The sequence below is a fragment of the Chenopodium album genome, chromosome 5 (assembly GCF_948465745.1).
Source record: "Chenopodium album chromosome 5, dcCheAlbu1.1, whole genome shotgun sequence".
Classification (NCBI taxonomy): Eukaryota; Viridiplantae; Streptophyta; class Magnoliopsida; order Caryophyllales; family Amaranthaceae; genus Chenopodium; species Chenopodium album.
In genome coordinates, this window is record NC_137838.1 from 66,043,932 (window position 1) to 66,060,611 (window position 16,680).

At 35.8% G+C, this 16,680-nt stretch overlaps 1 protein-coding gene and 2 pseudogenes across 1 annotated transcript; 1 reads left to right on the plus strand and 2 right to left on the minus strand.

Annotated features, from left to right (window-relative positions):
* The first annotated feature begins 11,489 nt into the window (after positions 1-11,489).
* On the plus strand, positions 11,490-13,581 carry LOC145632179 (cytochrome P450 89A2-like). Its single transcript, XM_081684488.1, has 2 exons — positions 11,490-13,212; positions 13,355-13,581. The coding sequence occupies exons 1-2, from the start codon at positions 11,666-11,668 to the stop codon at positions 13,359-13,361; spliced, it is 1,554 nt and encodes a 517-aa protein (XP_081540614.1). The 5' UTR covers positions 11,490-11,665; the 3' UTR covers positions 13,362-13,581.
* A 76-nt stretch (positions 13,582-13,657) lies between these two features.
* LOC145633023 (cytochrome P450 89A2 pseudogene) lies at positions 13,658-14,597 on the minus strand (annotated as a pseudogene).
* LOC145633024 (cytochrome P450 89A2-like) lies at positions 14,571-15,474 on the minus strand (annotated as a pseudogene).
* Positions 15,475-16,680: the final 1,206 nt, after the last annotated feature.

The following is a 16,680-nucleotide window of genomic DNA, read 5'->3' on the forward strand; positions in this document are numbered from 1 at the left end:
TATGTGCTTATTTCTCTTTATTTCTATCCTTAGGCACCTAAAAGTATGTGATATTGGAATGTTAGAAGAAATAAACCTTACCTTATATTGTTGGTTGTTTTTTTAACAATATTTTTTATTATCTTCAATATTTTGTAGGAGACCTACCAGAAGAAACTCGAAGAAACAAGGAGTCAGGGGGTTCAGAAGAGTTCTAATGAGTTGTACTGGGAGTCGGTTGGTGGGCGCAATAAGAAGGGGCGTGTGAAGGGACTTGGCCAAAGTGCAGAGCTCTACTATGGCAAACAGATGGGTCGAGGTTCCCGTTCTTCACAGCAATACACGCCGTCTGTCATTTCTCAAATGCAAGACCAGATGGAACACAGGGTGCAAGCTCTCCAAACTCAAATGGAAGCCCGAATGGCTAAAATGGAGAGGAGACACAAGGAGAGTATGGATGAGATGATGAGTCGTCTCACCAACAACGACTCATGTTCCACCATTCATCCTCAGCATCGAGACCCTAGGGACGACCCGGGTAGTGGTGGAGCAGGCCAGGATTTCCAGGCGATTGCGTAGCTTAGCTTTAGTCTAGCATAGAATCACTCTAACCTAGCTTTTGTTTGGTATAGATACCAAAATGTGGACTATCTTTTGTACTAGGACATAATTATTATATATATATGTACATAAATATAATTTCGTAGGTCGGTAATTAATTTTTTTAAAACAACAATTTTAGGACTCAATATTTAGTTTTTTTTTTTTTGTCGATTTATCATTAAAAAAATTCAGGTTTGAAAATGCAGAAAATTACAAAAATTTGTTTTGGGCTGGAAATATAATTTACGACAGAATTTTCCGTCGTAATGTACATATTTGCGACGGAAATTGCTGTCGGAAATGTATAGTTTGCGACGGAATTTTCTGTCGCAAAATACAATTTACGACGGAAAATTCCGTCGCAAATTACAAATAACGACGGAATTTTCCGTCGCAAATATGGACATTACGATGAAAATTCCGTCGTAAATTAGAGTTTGCGACGCATTTTCCGTCGTAAATTATATTTTACGAGGCTTTTTTCCGTCGTAAATTATATATTACGACAGAAAATTACGTCGTAAATTATATTTTACGACGGAAAATTCCGTCGTAACCTAAAGTTTGCGACGGAAATTGTTCCGTCGCAAGTTTGTGACGGATCTTCAATAAAGGCCAATTCCAAGTCCGACGATATTATTTCCGTCGTAAATTCCATCGTAAAGTTGGTTTACGACGGAAATTCCGTTGTAATATGGCCATTTTCCTACAAAGGGTTTTCCGACAACCATTTACGACGGAATTCCGTCGTAACCCTACTTTACGACGGAATTGACATATTTTACGACGAACTTTTTCCGTCGCAATTTTGCTGTTTTCTTGTAGTGAACTTCCTCAATATTCATCGGAATTGGGCTTATAATATATCGTTGGAAAGGTCTTTGCAAGCCCCATCCAACTACACTACTATTGGACCCATATCATGGACCAACCAAACTGGATTGGCTGTTTTCTTAAAAATAAGTTTTCAAAAACAGAGAGGAGAAAAGAAAATAAAACTTTCCGCAACACTAGACTTTCCACACTTTCGCTTCATTCGATTATGATTCGACGTGAAAGGTACTCATCACTGAGTTTGATTTTGGGGAGACACAAATGGGTGTCTACAGTAACTAATAAACCACTTTGACTATACAATATAATTCAAATATATCCTATATTTAACAACCCTTTCTATGAATGATTAATGTGTTGCTTCCTCTAAAAAAAATAAAAATAAAAATAATTCCAAAGAAAATTTTTGCAGTGTAATTTTTTAACATAATTTTTTTTTAACTTAAAATTAATTGTCATACTATAATTTTTACTCCGTGTCTTATTATTTTATGTTTTAAAATTAAAACCATTAAGGATTATGTTGTACATATAAAATAATTCAAAATCTTTGGTATTGCACTACTTTGATTAAATATATTTATCATGCACTATTTTAACTATTAATAACTCAATTATGCTTTTACTATTAAATAGGGGTGAAAGAAACTCGGTGTAAAACCGAACCGAACCGAACACCGAACCGAACAAGAAATGTGGTTCGGTTTTTTTAGGAGGTGGTTCGGTTTCGGTGTAAAAAAAAGATAAAATTCGGTTTTCGATTCGGTTTCGGATTGTGAAAATGAAAAACCGAACAAAACCGAACCAAACCGAATTAGAGGCCCAACCCTAAATAACCCTTGGCCCAACACTAAAGTACCCTAGGTATATAATGCTAAAAAAGAAAACCCTAATCACTCTCAGCCTCTCTCACTCTCAGCCTCTCAGTCTCTCTCTCCACTCCTCCTACTCAGTCCTATCCTGTCTCCTCTCCGACCACCGTCCAGTACTCCACCGTCTAGTACTCCAGTCCACCGACAACTTTCTCTCTCTCATGTCTCCTCCTACTCTTGTTAAGGTATGCAATTAAGTTTTAATCATTGCAATTTGCGATTTAATTTGCTTAAATCGTTGCTCTGCTACTGCAATTATTTTCACTTGTGAATTGTGATTTTCACTAGCAATTATTTTTGAGCAATTTTTTTTGAGTTAGTCGATTTTGATAAACAAGTTAGGCTTGCATTTTCTTGGAATTAGACTATAATTTAACTGCTTAATTTTAGTTTGTGCAACTTGTTGTCATTATACTTGGAATATGACTATAATTTTTTTTTATTTTTTTGCAGATTATTGCAAATTATTGCCCCAAATAAATGAGGCCCAGAAAAATCGGTTTGGTTTGGTTCGGTTTCTTAAGTAAAGTGGTGCGGTGTGGTTTCTAAAATCCAGAATCTGAATTAAAGTGGTTCGGTTTCGGTTTGGGCAAAAAACCAAACCGAAAACCGAACTTTCACCGCTACTATTAAATTTAAAAATTTTAACCGGTAATAATAATAGTATCAATTTTTATACTCTAATAAAAATATGTGGTCTAAGTTAATATATACTCCATAGAAGATAGTACGTTATTGTCGTGTATGAAGAAGAATTATATAAATGTGATTATTAATTCTGGATAGATAATATCTTGAGTTTGTTTGGGTAGAAAGAAATCACCATTTAATTCACACTCCTTTATAAACCTTTAAATCAATTAAAAGTTTAAAACCTGACTTTGTGTTTGTTCGTATCGACTTTGAGAGACGACATTTCTTCTTCATCTTTCTCTTCTTTTACATTCCTCTAAACTTAAAGGTAACCTTTTTTACCTCAAGCTTAATTTCATTACTCAAGCTTCAGTTCTCTGGTACTGTACTAGTAAGCTTTATCTTAAATTAATTACTTTCATTATAGTTTTGATTTTGATTATCTGCAATTTAATTGTTTGATAGTGACTGATGTTTGAGGTGATTGTTTTTGGAAGGATTTTAGAGGTGATTGAAATTTGAATGTAATATTTATTTGAATGATCTTTTTGTTCATTGTGAAGTGATTATTTTGCTTGATTTGAGCTTATGGATTATTACTGAGTATTAAAATTTACTTCGTATTTTATTACAGTAGAATATTTTCTAGGTTTTCTGAGCAATTTAATGGATAAATTATTAAATTTTATACTCGAGTGTCCCCTTCCATCAGTTCCAAGTGTATGGTATACCAATTAGGCAATTACTCATGTAGTGTAGCTGTGTGCCCATATAGGTGTAGAGCTGGCAATCCTGACCCAGACCCGATGACCCGACCCGAATGAACTGACTCTTGACCCGAAATCGACCCGAAACCAGTGACCAGAAATTGACCCAAAACCCGAATTAACCCGACCCGACCCGAAGTGGAACGGACCCAACCTTGACCCGAAACCGAAATGACCCAACCCGAAACGACCCGACCCGAGATGACCCGACCCAAAGTTGACCCGAGATCCGAAATGACCCAACCCGAAGTTGACCCGAGACCCGAAGTTGACCCGACCCGAAAATGACCCGACCTTTAACTTCTTTTAGTAAATAATTATATAAGTTATAAAAATTTTATATTAGGAAATTATACATTAAAATAGACCCAACAACATCTTACAGGACTACATTGACTTTCATATAATAGCTAAAAAAGATGGTCAAAGTGAGATGTGTGAATAGTGCAAAATGTCAAATCGTTAAGAGTAATTTGGGTTGGAGGGGGGTATAAGAATAATTCAAAGAAATTATTACAACAATGACAATGATAATAAGAGTACGTATTAAAACTAAGATCAATAAGAGAGTGAGGTATAACTCAATTAGTTAGAACATCCCTCTTAGTTTCAGGAGATCCTGAAAGTGATTCTCAGTCTAAAATTCTAAACACACACACAATAAAAAAGGTTAATAAAAGTCAAACAATTACTATAATCCATGAAAAAAATAGTCTTAATAAATATAGTGAGTTTTTCGTCAATAAATAAATAAATATATATAGAGAGTTGAATTTAACCCAATGAATCACCCGAATATGACTCGACTAGAAGTTGACCCGACCTGAAGTTGACCCGAAAATTGGACTCGAAAATTGACCTGACCCGAACTGACCCGACCCGAAAATTGACCCGACCCAAACTGACCCGACCCAAACTTGACCCGACCCGAACTCGACCCGAAGTGTTGACCCGATACCCGACCCGACCCGATTATCAGCCGACCCGAAATGACCCGACCCGACCCGAACTTGACCCGATGATCTTTTGACCCGAACTTGACCCGACCCGAAATGACCCGACCCATACCCGACCCGAATGACCCATTTGCCAGGTCTATATAGGTGTTAATGTACCAAGAATATTTTTTTATGGAGCTTTTCCTTATTTAGCATTCTAAATCATATAACTTATATATAAAGCTAAATTTTTAGCTAGGTCATGAGACAGCGATACTTGACACTAGTTTAACTTTTAGTCAAGTGTCGTACCATGTAGACAACATTTAAATATTTGTATGACACATAAGATTTATTTGGATACATTTTTTATAAATTAAAAAGTTAAGAGTATTTTTTATTGGGATAAAACTTGGATAGATTTTGTAGGATAAAAAAAATCTAAGTTTAGAACTTTATTTTCAATAAACTTTTGATAGATTTATAGGATAATATTGTTGGTTTTGAGCTTTATTTCTGATAAAATACCATTATTTCATAAGTACAAAATAAATTATAAGTTTGGCCAAACCACGAGACAGAAAAACTATCATTTCAACTTTTCATCAAATCTTGCGCTACATAGACACCAATTAAATAATTTATCATATAAATTTATTTTTATGTCATAATTTTTTTGGAGCAAAGGAAGCAGTTTAAAACGTACAACATTCTTTTACTCCCTCTGTGTTTTTTTAAGTGTTACACTTCCCATTTTCAGCCGTGTTTTTTTAAGTGTTACACTTCCTTTTTGGCAAAAAACTACATTAAAATATTATATCTCTCTACTCTCATTGTCCCCACCCAAATCCACTACTAATTTTTTATTATATTTTTCGTCTCACATTTATTATTTTTCAATAAACTAAAATTAACCCAATATCTTTCTTTTATAATTTTTTAATACTCCAACTACCCCATTTACCTCTTATTTTATTTAAGTCAATTAAATTGCCTAAAACTATGTGCTGGTCAAACTGTAACACTTAAAAAATTACGGAGGAAGTATAATTTATCTAATCAATTGAAATAAAATACTTCACATTCAAATATGATTTTATTATTGTTTGTAGACCTTTGAATCGTGTCGGGTCATGGGTCATTTCGAGTCGGTCAACGCTAGCCCAAAGTTTCGGGCTCGGGTCAATCCTATGGGCTTTAAACAATTTTATTGTTTAATTTATTTTGGATAATTTTTAGAAATCATATAACTAAATATTTCAAATTTACTTTGCTATTTTTTTTATATAATTTTTTAAACCGAACAATTTTACAATATTGTTATTAGTTGTCATTATATACATGCCTACTACATAATTTAAATATAAAATTATCTTAAATTCTATAAACTACCCGGGCATCGCACGGGTCACTAGACTAGTAAACATTATAATTTGATACTTTGGGACACCAAAATATTTATTTACTAGGTTAATCTCGTGCGATGCACGATTTCAGCAAAAACAAATTTAGGTTATTTGTGTATAATAACTAATACGTAATACTTCCTCCGTTACATATTATGTGCAACAATTTCCAAAAATGAAAGTTACACATTATGTGCAACAAAGTAAATACATCCATTTATGGTAAATTTTTTTGTATAAAAGGACCAATATACCCTTACTTAATTTCATTAACACACCTTAAATGAATAAGATTATATGTTATTAACATATTAACCTATATTAATTTATTCATGATTTACTCTAATCCCAATCTTTCTCCTCCCTCACAACCACATCCACCACTATCATCACCAAGTTTTCTCTCACCTCCGTCTTAGCCATCGCTGTTGCCGCTGCCAACACCACCAACTCTACTATATTTCTCACTCTTCTCTCATAGCCACGAACCAGCCCAAAATTCCCCACCCAGTCGGCCACCGTACCCACAACACCGAATCAACCTAGCACCACCTCACTTTCTCCAGCCACCACGAACCTTGTTATTGCTTCTCTTTCTTCTTTTCGCTCTCACAACCACCGTCGATCGAGTCATCGGCCTCCTTTTCCCTTGTCAAAGTCGTCGTTGGCTCCTTTTCCCCTTGTTATATTCGTCGATTCTCCTCAGAATTAAAACCCTAAAATTTGACTTGGGTTTATGGTGGTTGTGGGCGAGGTTGGTTTTGGTGGTTATGGAGGGGTTTCAGATCTTGGTTGTGGTGATTGGGTTATGGTTGCGGTGTTGGTGCGATTTGGATGGGGTGACTTTTGGGTAATTGGGTTATGGTTGTGGTGTTGGTTTGATTTGGCTGGTGGGGTTTCGGGTCATGGTGGTGGTGAGAAGGTGGTTACGGGATAAGGTGGTGGTGGTGGTAGTTTCAAGGAGAGGATGGATGTGGGTGGTGGTGGATGTTGTTGCTGGTGGGTGGTGTCGGTGAGAGGCCATGACAGGTGGTAGTGGTGGTTGATTAATTTTCTCCTTTTCTATCTCCTACCCTTAATCCTAAACCCTTCACTTTGTTAATCAACATTAACAATTTTGTCTTGGAAATGTGCAACAAGGTTTGTTGCACATAATGTGTAATGGAGGAAGTATAAATAATTTAAACAAAATATAATAAATTGATGAATTAATGAAGAGTGAAACCACAACTTTATACGATCTGTATAAATATACAAAGTAGGAGGAAAGATAACATTTATAGGAAATGAAATAGTCTAATCACTGCATGGAAAATTGTATATTTCGATAACTTAAATAAAAAAATCTTTTAGACAATTATATAATTACTTTATCATCTTCAAATCTTCATTTATCTAGAAAAAATAAATAATCATGTCATTAAGTATTTTGGCGGGAAAATTTTTAATGAAAGGTTGACATGTGGATAGTAGTAATGTCAGTGTTTATTACTTTAAAAAAAAAAAAAAAAAAAAAAGCATAGTTATAGATAGATAGATAGATTTACCTCAATTTTTTTGCTAAATTTTGTTAAGAAATGATTTGTTAATTAAATTTGCTTTGAAAATTCATTTGCTAGTATGGTACTAATAATTGATTATTAGATCATGATTTTTCTTGGTGAAATTATATGTTGTACAAGTTAGAGCATGTGCCTCTTTTATTTTTTTTTATTTATTTTTATTTATTTTTTTTTTTTTGACGGGTGTGCCTCTTTGAATGTGGGGAGTGTAATCTTAAACTTTATTTTCTTTTTAGGAAACTGTGATTTTGCACATCAAGTTCAGGAAGGTTGGTAGTAGGATGTAGGATAGCAGTTGTGTTTTTAAAAAAAGAAAAGAAAAATTAAAAAGTAGGATAGCAATTGCACATTTTTATTTTGAATTTTTGATGTCACGACATTATGTAGGCGCCACATTCAATTAATATATTTACGTGCTGGTACCTTTTTGTTAATTTTATTGCTTAGATTGTTCAACTTCTGGTTTAATACGGATTGTATGTTATTTATAACTAACAAATTGGATGATGAGACATCATTATTGTGAAAGCATTGTTCTCTTCACCTTAACAAAGGTTTTAATAATTGCAACAAAAAAAAAAAAAAAAAAAAAAAAACTAAGGTTTTGATAAGACTTTTAAAGTCTAATTTGGTTTGGTATGAATTTTTATGGTTTGAATATATTGTATGGTCTAAATTAGACCTGGCAAATGGGTCATTCGGGTCGGCGGGTCGGGTCAAGTTCAGGTCAAAAAGTTATTGGGTAAAGTTCGAGTTTCGGGTTGATTTCGGGTCAACTGATAATCAGGTCGGTCGGGTTTCGGGTCAAGTTTGGATCGGGTCAGTTTGGGTCGGGTCAATTTTCGAGTGGAGTCAATCTTCGGGTCCAATTTTCGGGTCAACTTCGGGTCGGGTCATATTCGGGTCGATGCATTGGGTTAAATTCAATCTATATACGTAGTATATATTTATATATTTTTTGACGAGAAACTCACTATATTTAATAAGGCTACATACTACTTTTTTCCTGGAATACAGTAATTGTTTGACTTTAGATTATTTTGTAATTTCATTTGGTATTGAACATTATGTTAAGTACGCATTATTATTATTGTACTAATTTTTTTTTTCTAGACTTGTGAGAATTGTGACTTTTATTTCGAGCTTTAGTTAATTTTTTTAATCTTATGGACAAACTCCATAGAATAGTCATTAAATTTCAATCTTTTTATGATTTTTTTATAACTTATAGAGATAAAAGACCAAAGAAATCGAGAAAGTAATGCTCAAAATATGTAAATTACTTACACTGTTACACACTACAAATTAATAAAAAAAATTAAGTCAGTTTGATTGCGGTTTTTTTTTTCTATTTCGGTTTGCTCAGGTAAAGCCTTTAGCTTAAATAGATTCTGGTTATTTAAGGTATAAGATAATTTTGGTTTGGGTCACTTTGGGTTTCGAGTCTATTTGGGTCAATTAATTCAAGTTAAAGGTCGGGTCACTTTGGGTATCGGGTCAACTTTGGGTCTCGGGTCACTTCGGTCTGGGTCATTTCGGGTCTCGGGTCAACTTCGGGTTGGGTCATCTCGGGTCGGGTCATTTCGGGTTTCGGGTTAAGGTCGGGTCAAGTATGGGTCGGGTCATATTGATTCAGGTTTTGGGTCAATTTCAGGTCATGGGTCGGGTCATTCGGGTCGGGTCATCAAGTCTGGGTCAAAATTGCCAAGGCTAGTCTAAATATAGGAAATTTTAGAAAATAACACCAAAAAAAAAAAAAAAAAAAAAACCCAAATTTTGATTACAACACCGCAAATTTTAAAACCACTAAAAACCTCAAAATTTTAACCACCACTTAACTTTTTCATCCAAAAAAAACCGTTAGTGGGTCCCACATTGTACACGTGTCAGTTATTTATTGGATTAAAAAAAAGAAAGGAAAAACCCTAAAATCTTAACCCAGCCACCATTGGTAGGTGGTGCCGCCCACCAATCAGCCCCGATTTGATTAGCCACACGGTTCCTTAGCCCCGATTTGATTAGCCACTGACGCCGACCACCCTCGACCCAGTAAACCAGCTAGCCGACCATTCTCGACTTTCGAAACCAACCTAATCGTACCCCAAACTAAGCCTCGATTTGGTTTCAGGGTATGAGATTGGTTTCAGGTTAGGGTGAGAGGAGTGGCGGTTTGTGGGTTTAGGTAAGGTTGTGGGTCGGGATTTCGGCGGTCCGACGACTATTTTGGGTAGGGGAGAGGGTTTCGGCGACGGTGGTGGGTTGATGTGCTGTCATCGAGTGTCGGCTACTCGGCTGGGCTGGTTTGGGTTGGGGTTTGGGTGGTTCAGCAGTGGTTTTAGGTCGGGGAGGCGACAATAAGGGATGGGCTGGTTTGGGTTGGGGTCTAGGTGGTTCGGCGACGGTTTCGGGTCGGGGAGATAGTGTGGTGGGGGCTGGCAGGGGTGACGACAGTGGAAACTGACGCCGGTGGTAGGGGTGGTGGCTGGGTTAGGATTACATTTTTTTTATTTTTTTATTTATTTTTTTTAAATCCAATAGTTGATTGACACGTATACTGTGTGGAGCCTACTTAACGGTTCTTTTCGGATGGCAAAATTAAGTGGTGGTGAAACCAATTTTTGGGTTTTTTTTTTTTTTGTGGTGTTATAGTAAAAATTTTAATATATTTGTGATGTTATAATCAAAATTGTGACAATTTTGTGGTGTTATTTTTTAATTTTTCCCTAAATATATTGTAACTAGATGAAGCCCGTGCAATGCACGGTTTGTTTGAATTTTTTAAAATAATTATATATGTGTGTGTGTGTGTTTGTGTGTGTGTGAAAATAATATTTTATATTTAATTAATTAAACCGGAAATCTCATTCGACAATTTTGCTTGTGTTAATTAACTTATTTAAATCTAAAAGAAATTAATAATCTCGTATTTAATTGACCAACACTAAAATTAACTCCCCTTTATATATAGAAAAATTTGCAAATTGCAGCCATTTAGATTTTTTTTTGCAAATTGCAGCCCAAAAGTTCGTATAAATTGTAAATTACAGCCCAATTCAACTTTTTTATCGGTTTACATGTTGAAAAATCTTCGTTTAAGGTTTTAGGGGCCATTTTAGTTCTTAGGGGACCAAATTGAGCTCGAAATTAGCAAAAAAAATAACGTAAGTGTCTCATTTTTACAGTTTTCCACAAATCGATATATTTTTGTTACGCAAAACGAGGCACTTATGTTTTTTTTTTGCTAATTTCGAGCTCAATTCGGACTCTTAAGAACTAAAATGGCCCCTAAAATCTTCACTGAATATTTTTCGACATGTAAATCGATGTAATAGTTGAATTGAGCTGCAATTTACAATTTATACGAACTTTTGGGCTGCAATTTGCAAAAAAAAATTTAAATGACTGCAATTTGCAAATTTCCTTATGTATATATATATATAATTTTGTCCAAGTAGGTATGGTTTAGTCTAGAATGAACTATTTTGATTTAAATGAGCTGAGATTGTGAAAATCAATACTCCATAATGCGGAACAAAGCTAATGAAGACAACAAAACTCTATTACCAAGTGTTTATAATGTTAAGGTGCAAAAATCTACGCATAACATGATAACACTATATAAAAAGAGAACCTTATACGTAGCATCTTATTTATTTATTTTTTTTTATTGTCTTTTATTTTGGTGGTGTTGGTTGTTGCTCTTGTTTGCTTAATTTAGAAATTTTTGGGGATAGTATAGCTCAATTATCACGAATTTTTTATTTTATTGATTTAATTATTTTTTGTTGCAAAGGATCATACAACTTAATGACTATAAACCAGTGGGGACTGAGCATGGTCATTTTATTTTTGTAAAGCTGATTTTCATTCACTAGAACTTTATCTTTGCATGCTTTTCCTGGGCCATATTTCCACTGATAGTATTCACGTTCATCTATTAAACTCTGACAAAATCTGTGTCTTTTACTGTGCCGTACACTTGAGTTGTGCTTTTATAAAATTTTTAATTTTATGGCTGAAAATCATCTCTAAATTCTAACAGATTCTTGAAGAGAGGAACATACTGCAAATATGGAGATATGGTTTTTAATCATTGTAACAGCATGCATTGCAGCTCTTCTTAAGGCTTTGGTTTCATTGGTGGTGTCTAAATCTAAACCAAATATTCCTCCAGGACCTCGTGGTTTTCCAATCATTAGCCGTATCCTATGGCTAGGGAGATCATCCACAGATATGGAGGCAGCCCTCAGGAGACTTTGCTCCAAATATGGGCCAATCGTCTCCCTACCTATTGGTCCATATACTGCCATCTTTATTTCCAGCCGTACTTTGGCTCACCAGGCCTTGATTCATGATGGGGCCGTGTTTGCTGACCGTCCTAAGCCTCTCCGTACTGGTGAGATTATTACTTGTAACCAGCACAACGTCAATTCAGCTAGTTATGGTCCGAATTGGAGACTATTCAGGCGAAACCTGACTGCTCAGATCCTTCATCCTTCCAAGGCTAAAGAATTTTGTCATGCCAGGAGTTGGACCCTTGAAATCCTGTTTAATAGTCTCAGGGCTTCCAGTGGCCAAGATCATGCTGATGTTGTCAATGTGATGGATCATTTTCGCTATGCCATGTTCTGCTTGCTTGTGTTTATGTGTTTTGGGGATAAGTTGGATGAATCCCAGATCAAAGAGATTGAAGCAATTCAGCACCGGTTACTAACATCCATCAATCGCTTTGCAGTACTCAATTTGTGCCCTTCATTGACTCGGATTTTGCTCCGCAGTCGTTGGAATGAGCTGATCAACATGAGGAAGAAACAGCAGGAGATTTTTTTTCCTAAATTTAGAGCAAGGAAACGTCTGCTAAAAGAGGCAAAAACTCTTGATGATCAAAGCAAAAGATTGGTCACTTGTTACGTGGACAGCTTGTTGACACTGGAAATCCCAGAGGGTGACGGCAGCAAGAGAAAGTTGACTGAGGAGCAAATGGTGAGCTTTTGTTCTGAGTTCCTCAATGCCGGAACTGATACTACCTCAACAGCCTTGCAGTGGATTATGGCCAATCTTGTCAAATACCCAAAAATTCAGGCTAAGCTTTTTGAGGAAATCAAAGGAGTTGTTGGAGAAGAAGCTGCAGAAATTGGAGAAGATGAATTGTCAAAGATGCCTTATCTTAAGGCTATAGTACTAGAGGGACTGCGGAGGCATCCACCAGGTCACTTTGTTCTTCCACACACTGTCACCCGAGATGCAGAGTTGGGCGGATACACAGTACCTAAAAACGCAGTCATAAATTTTATGGTTGCCGATATTAATTTGGATCCTGAGGTCTGGGAGGATCCGATGCAATTCAAGCCTGAGAGATTCCTGACAGCAGAAGGGAGCTGCGAAGAATTTGATATTACAGGAAGTCGTGAAATAAAAATGATGCCTTTTGGTGCAGGCAGGCGGATTTGCCCAGGACTCAGCTTGGCTATGCTTCATTTGGAGTATTATGTGGCCAATTTAGTTTGGAACTTTGAATGGAACGCTGTGGACGGTGATGAGGTGGATTTGTCTGAGAAGCAAGAGTTTACTATTGTGATGAAGCATCCACTCCAAGTCCATCTATCTCCTAGAATAAAGTAAATATGCAGCCCTTTTATATACTGCACTTGCAGTTTGCAAGTTTGCTGCGTTTTAATTGTTCTTTATCTCATCCGTCTTTGTAGTTGAATATTGACATGTCTATGGAATATAAATAAGTCACATTAATCTCTCTCTCAGATCATAGAATTTGCTGCTGGATCAAAGATTGTCTGCAACTGCAGTCATAGCAGCCTTATCCTGGAAATTGGTAAGCTTCTATTTGCAGTTGAACCCATGTTTGAAATAATTAATTGACCTTATCACCAGATGATTTGATTGCTGAAGGTTTTATGCTTATTACTAATAATCCGTAGATATTTGTTAATATAGTGTAATACTACTTAATGAAAGATTATGCTAGTAAATCTACTCTGTGTATTGTTACAATCTTCCTTGAAACGCTTGACTTGTGCCCTTGTGTACATTCTATTGTTTGTAAAGTTGTTTACAACAAAAAAGCGACGAATTGTAATGTTATTATGTTGTTCCAAGCAAAATTTATACGTACTCTCTATTAATTATCAGACTGACGGACTTGTACCAACAGACCTGTTTATATAGTTTTCCTAGGGGAAAGTGGGCATGGAGAGGATGCTTCATTACAATGCTAAATTCTTGTTTCTCGGACAAATCAATCTCATCTCCCTCTATAGCTTCCCATTTAAAGTTCCAAGCCAGATTAGCCACAAAGTATTGCAGGTGAAGAATAGCTAAGCCAATGGCTAGACATATCCTTCGTCCAGCACCAAATGGCATCATCTTTATTTCACGCCTTCCTGTTACATCAAATTCTTCAGTCCCCTGAATTGACAGAAATCTCTCAGGTTTGAATTACATTGGACTCTCCCATACTGAAGGATCTAGACTCATCTCTGCAACCATGAAATTTATGATTGCATTCTAGGCAGTGTATACCCACCCAACTCTACCTCTTCAGTCACAGCATGAGGTAAAACAAAGTGACTTGGAGGGTGCCGTCTTAGTCCCTCTAATATTACGGCCTTAAGGTAAGGCATCTTTGATAGTCATCTTCTTTAACTGCTGTACAGTTTTCTCCAACGACTCCCTTAATTTCTTCAAAAAGCTTAGCTTGGATATGTGGGCATTTAATAAGTTTGGCCATAATCCATTGCATCGCTGTTGTTGTAGTGTCAGTTCCTGCATTAAGAAATTCAGAACAAAGATTCACCAGTTCTTCTTCTGTTAGCCTTCTCTTTGCCGCGGTTCCATTCCCTTCCTCAGGCACCTCTAGTGTAAACAAAGTGTCCACATAAGAAGTAGCCAACTGGCTCATTCCATCATTAAGAGTTTTGGCTTGCTCCTGCCACGGTGGATTAACATCAAATCGACATTTGCATTGGTATTGCAACCTTATATCTAATGTTAGAAAACACTAGTACTTTGTACTAAAATGCAGATAAAGGCGATGCTTACCTTAGGGCTATGTTGGTCTGCCAATGGCTCCAACATATTCTTTCGCGCTCTAATGTGAGGAAGTAGTAACTCTTCTCGTTTTTTCTTCAAGTCAAAAAATTCATTTCATCTACTGCAGAACACAATTCTTGACAGTGGAAGCCTGCAGATGTCGAGTATAAGGAAGCGATTGAATGCTGTTAGTAATTGGCGTTGAACTGCCTCAGCCTCACTGATTTGGGACTCGTTGAGTTTATCCCCAAAACACATAAACATAAGCAAGCTAAACATACTCAAGCGGAAGTAATCCTACACCCTGACAACACCCTTACATGTTACAGCAGAAACCTTTAGTCGATTTAGTAGCATGTCTAGGACCCTCTTCCGGGTGTGAGTATTGGTTCTTGAAGGGTGGAGGATTTGAGCAGTCAGATTTTGACGAAATAGGCGCCAAGTAGAGCAATAACCAGCTGAGCTGATGTCATGCTGGTTACAGGTGAGAATCTTTGCTGTAAGAAACGGCTTAGGACGGTCTGCAAAGACATTCCCATCCTGAACTAAGGCCTGGTGGGCTAGAGAACGACTGGCGATAAAGATGACAGGATGTGAACTCTTTGGTTCTTGAAACAAAGTAATCGAACGGATGTTTGGATTTCTAAGATTAATTTTAGAAGCCATAAGATGTTACTAATAAAGGGCATGCTTTTCAGTCCAGGAAGACATTTGGACTTGGATTTGGAGTAATTAAGGTCTCCATGTTTGTGTATAATAAGAGGGTTCCATATTTCGATTTTATAGAGCTGACAATCTTTGACACCGATGTTATAGCACAGAAAGGGTCCCATACATTAATAATGGGCATCATCAATCATTGTATGTGTAGCGTCTATTAACTATTTGGATCTAAGTTGAGAGGTATTCAAGGAAATTTAAGTCTTGAATGGGATTGAAGTGCACGCTATCAGTAGCCAATTTGCTATATATATTTGCAATGCAGGTCTATATGTTAATAAGTACTCTAATTAGGTTCATTTTTGCCCAGACATTAAGATTTTCATACTTTATTTTATTTTTTGACGCCAGGATAATGACCCTCACTCGAAACATTAACCCTCACTGTTTTTTTGGGTCCAGTATTTACTAGTTAGACACATTGAGAGTGACCAGGAAAGGTTACTAGTTAGGGGTTTTATTTTCTCATATAGCGTATCACTGTGATATTATGAGACAGATATCTTGTACAACTGAAAGAGTTGTATTAACACTTGTAAGGCTGTAAACTCCAGTCTGTACTACCATGAATTGCTATGAATAAAATCCCTAGAATAATGGGCTAATATTGAACTTGAGTAAATGTAAGTATTGAGCTTGATAAGGCTATATTTAATTCACCTTATTTAAGAATCTTAATGCTTATATTTCATTTCGAATTAGATATATATGTTCGGATTAGAAATGATACGTTCAAATCTATTTTAATGTTTTAAGTGTGAATATTTTCATTGCAAAATTATTTAATAATAAGACAATTATTTGTCTAGGATATACATTATATTTATTTATTACTAAAGTGTAGGATATATATTTTACAGAATGATATTACAAAAAAATCTAATAACAAAAAAGGAAAAAGATATATACAAAAATATACATAAAATTAACATTTAATGCACCAATTTACTCGTGAATTGTTGATAAATTTCCAACTTAATACGGAGTACTAAAAAGGAAGTATATATATTAGCATTACCCTAACAAAAATTCTATTTCAAACACGGGAAGCTAAGTTAAATTTTATATGGTAACTAACTCTTATATATGGCTGGTTACACCGTGTGGCCAGCTATTATGGGAGTTATTTTATCAGTTTTATAGGAGCTATCCATTTAGTGTTATAGAGTTAACCCCGTTAGTAATATAAGTGTTACTCTGTCAATGTTATTGGGGTTACTATGTTGTTTTGCAACCAGCTACACTGGTGGGTTGTTGCACAGATAACATATTGTATATTTATTTTGTGTTGATGATTATTCAATTATTAATAAGGTACT

Coding starts and splice junctions, on each gene's coding strand:
- LOC145632179 (XM_081684488.1), top strand. CDS start 11,666: ATGGAGATATGGTTTTTAATCATTGTAACAGCATGCATTGCAGCTCTT.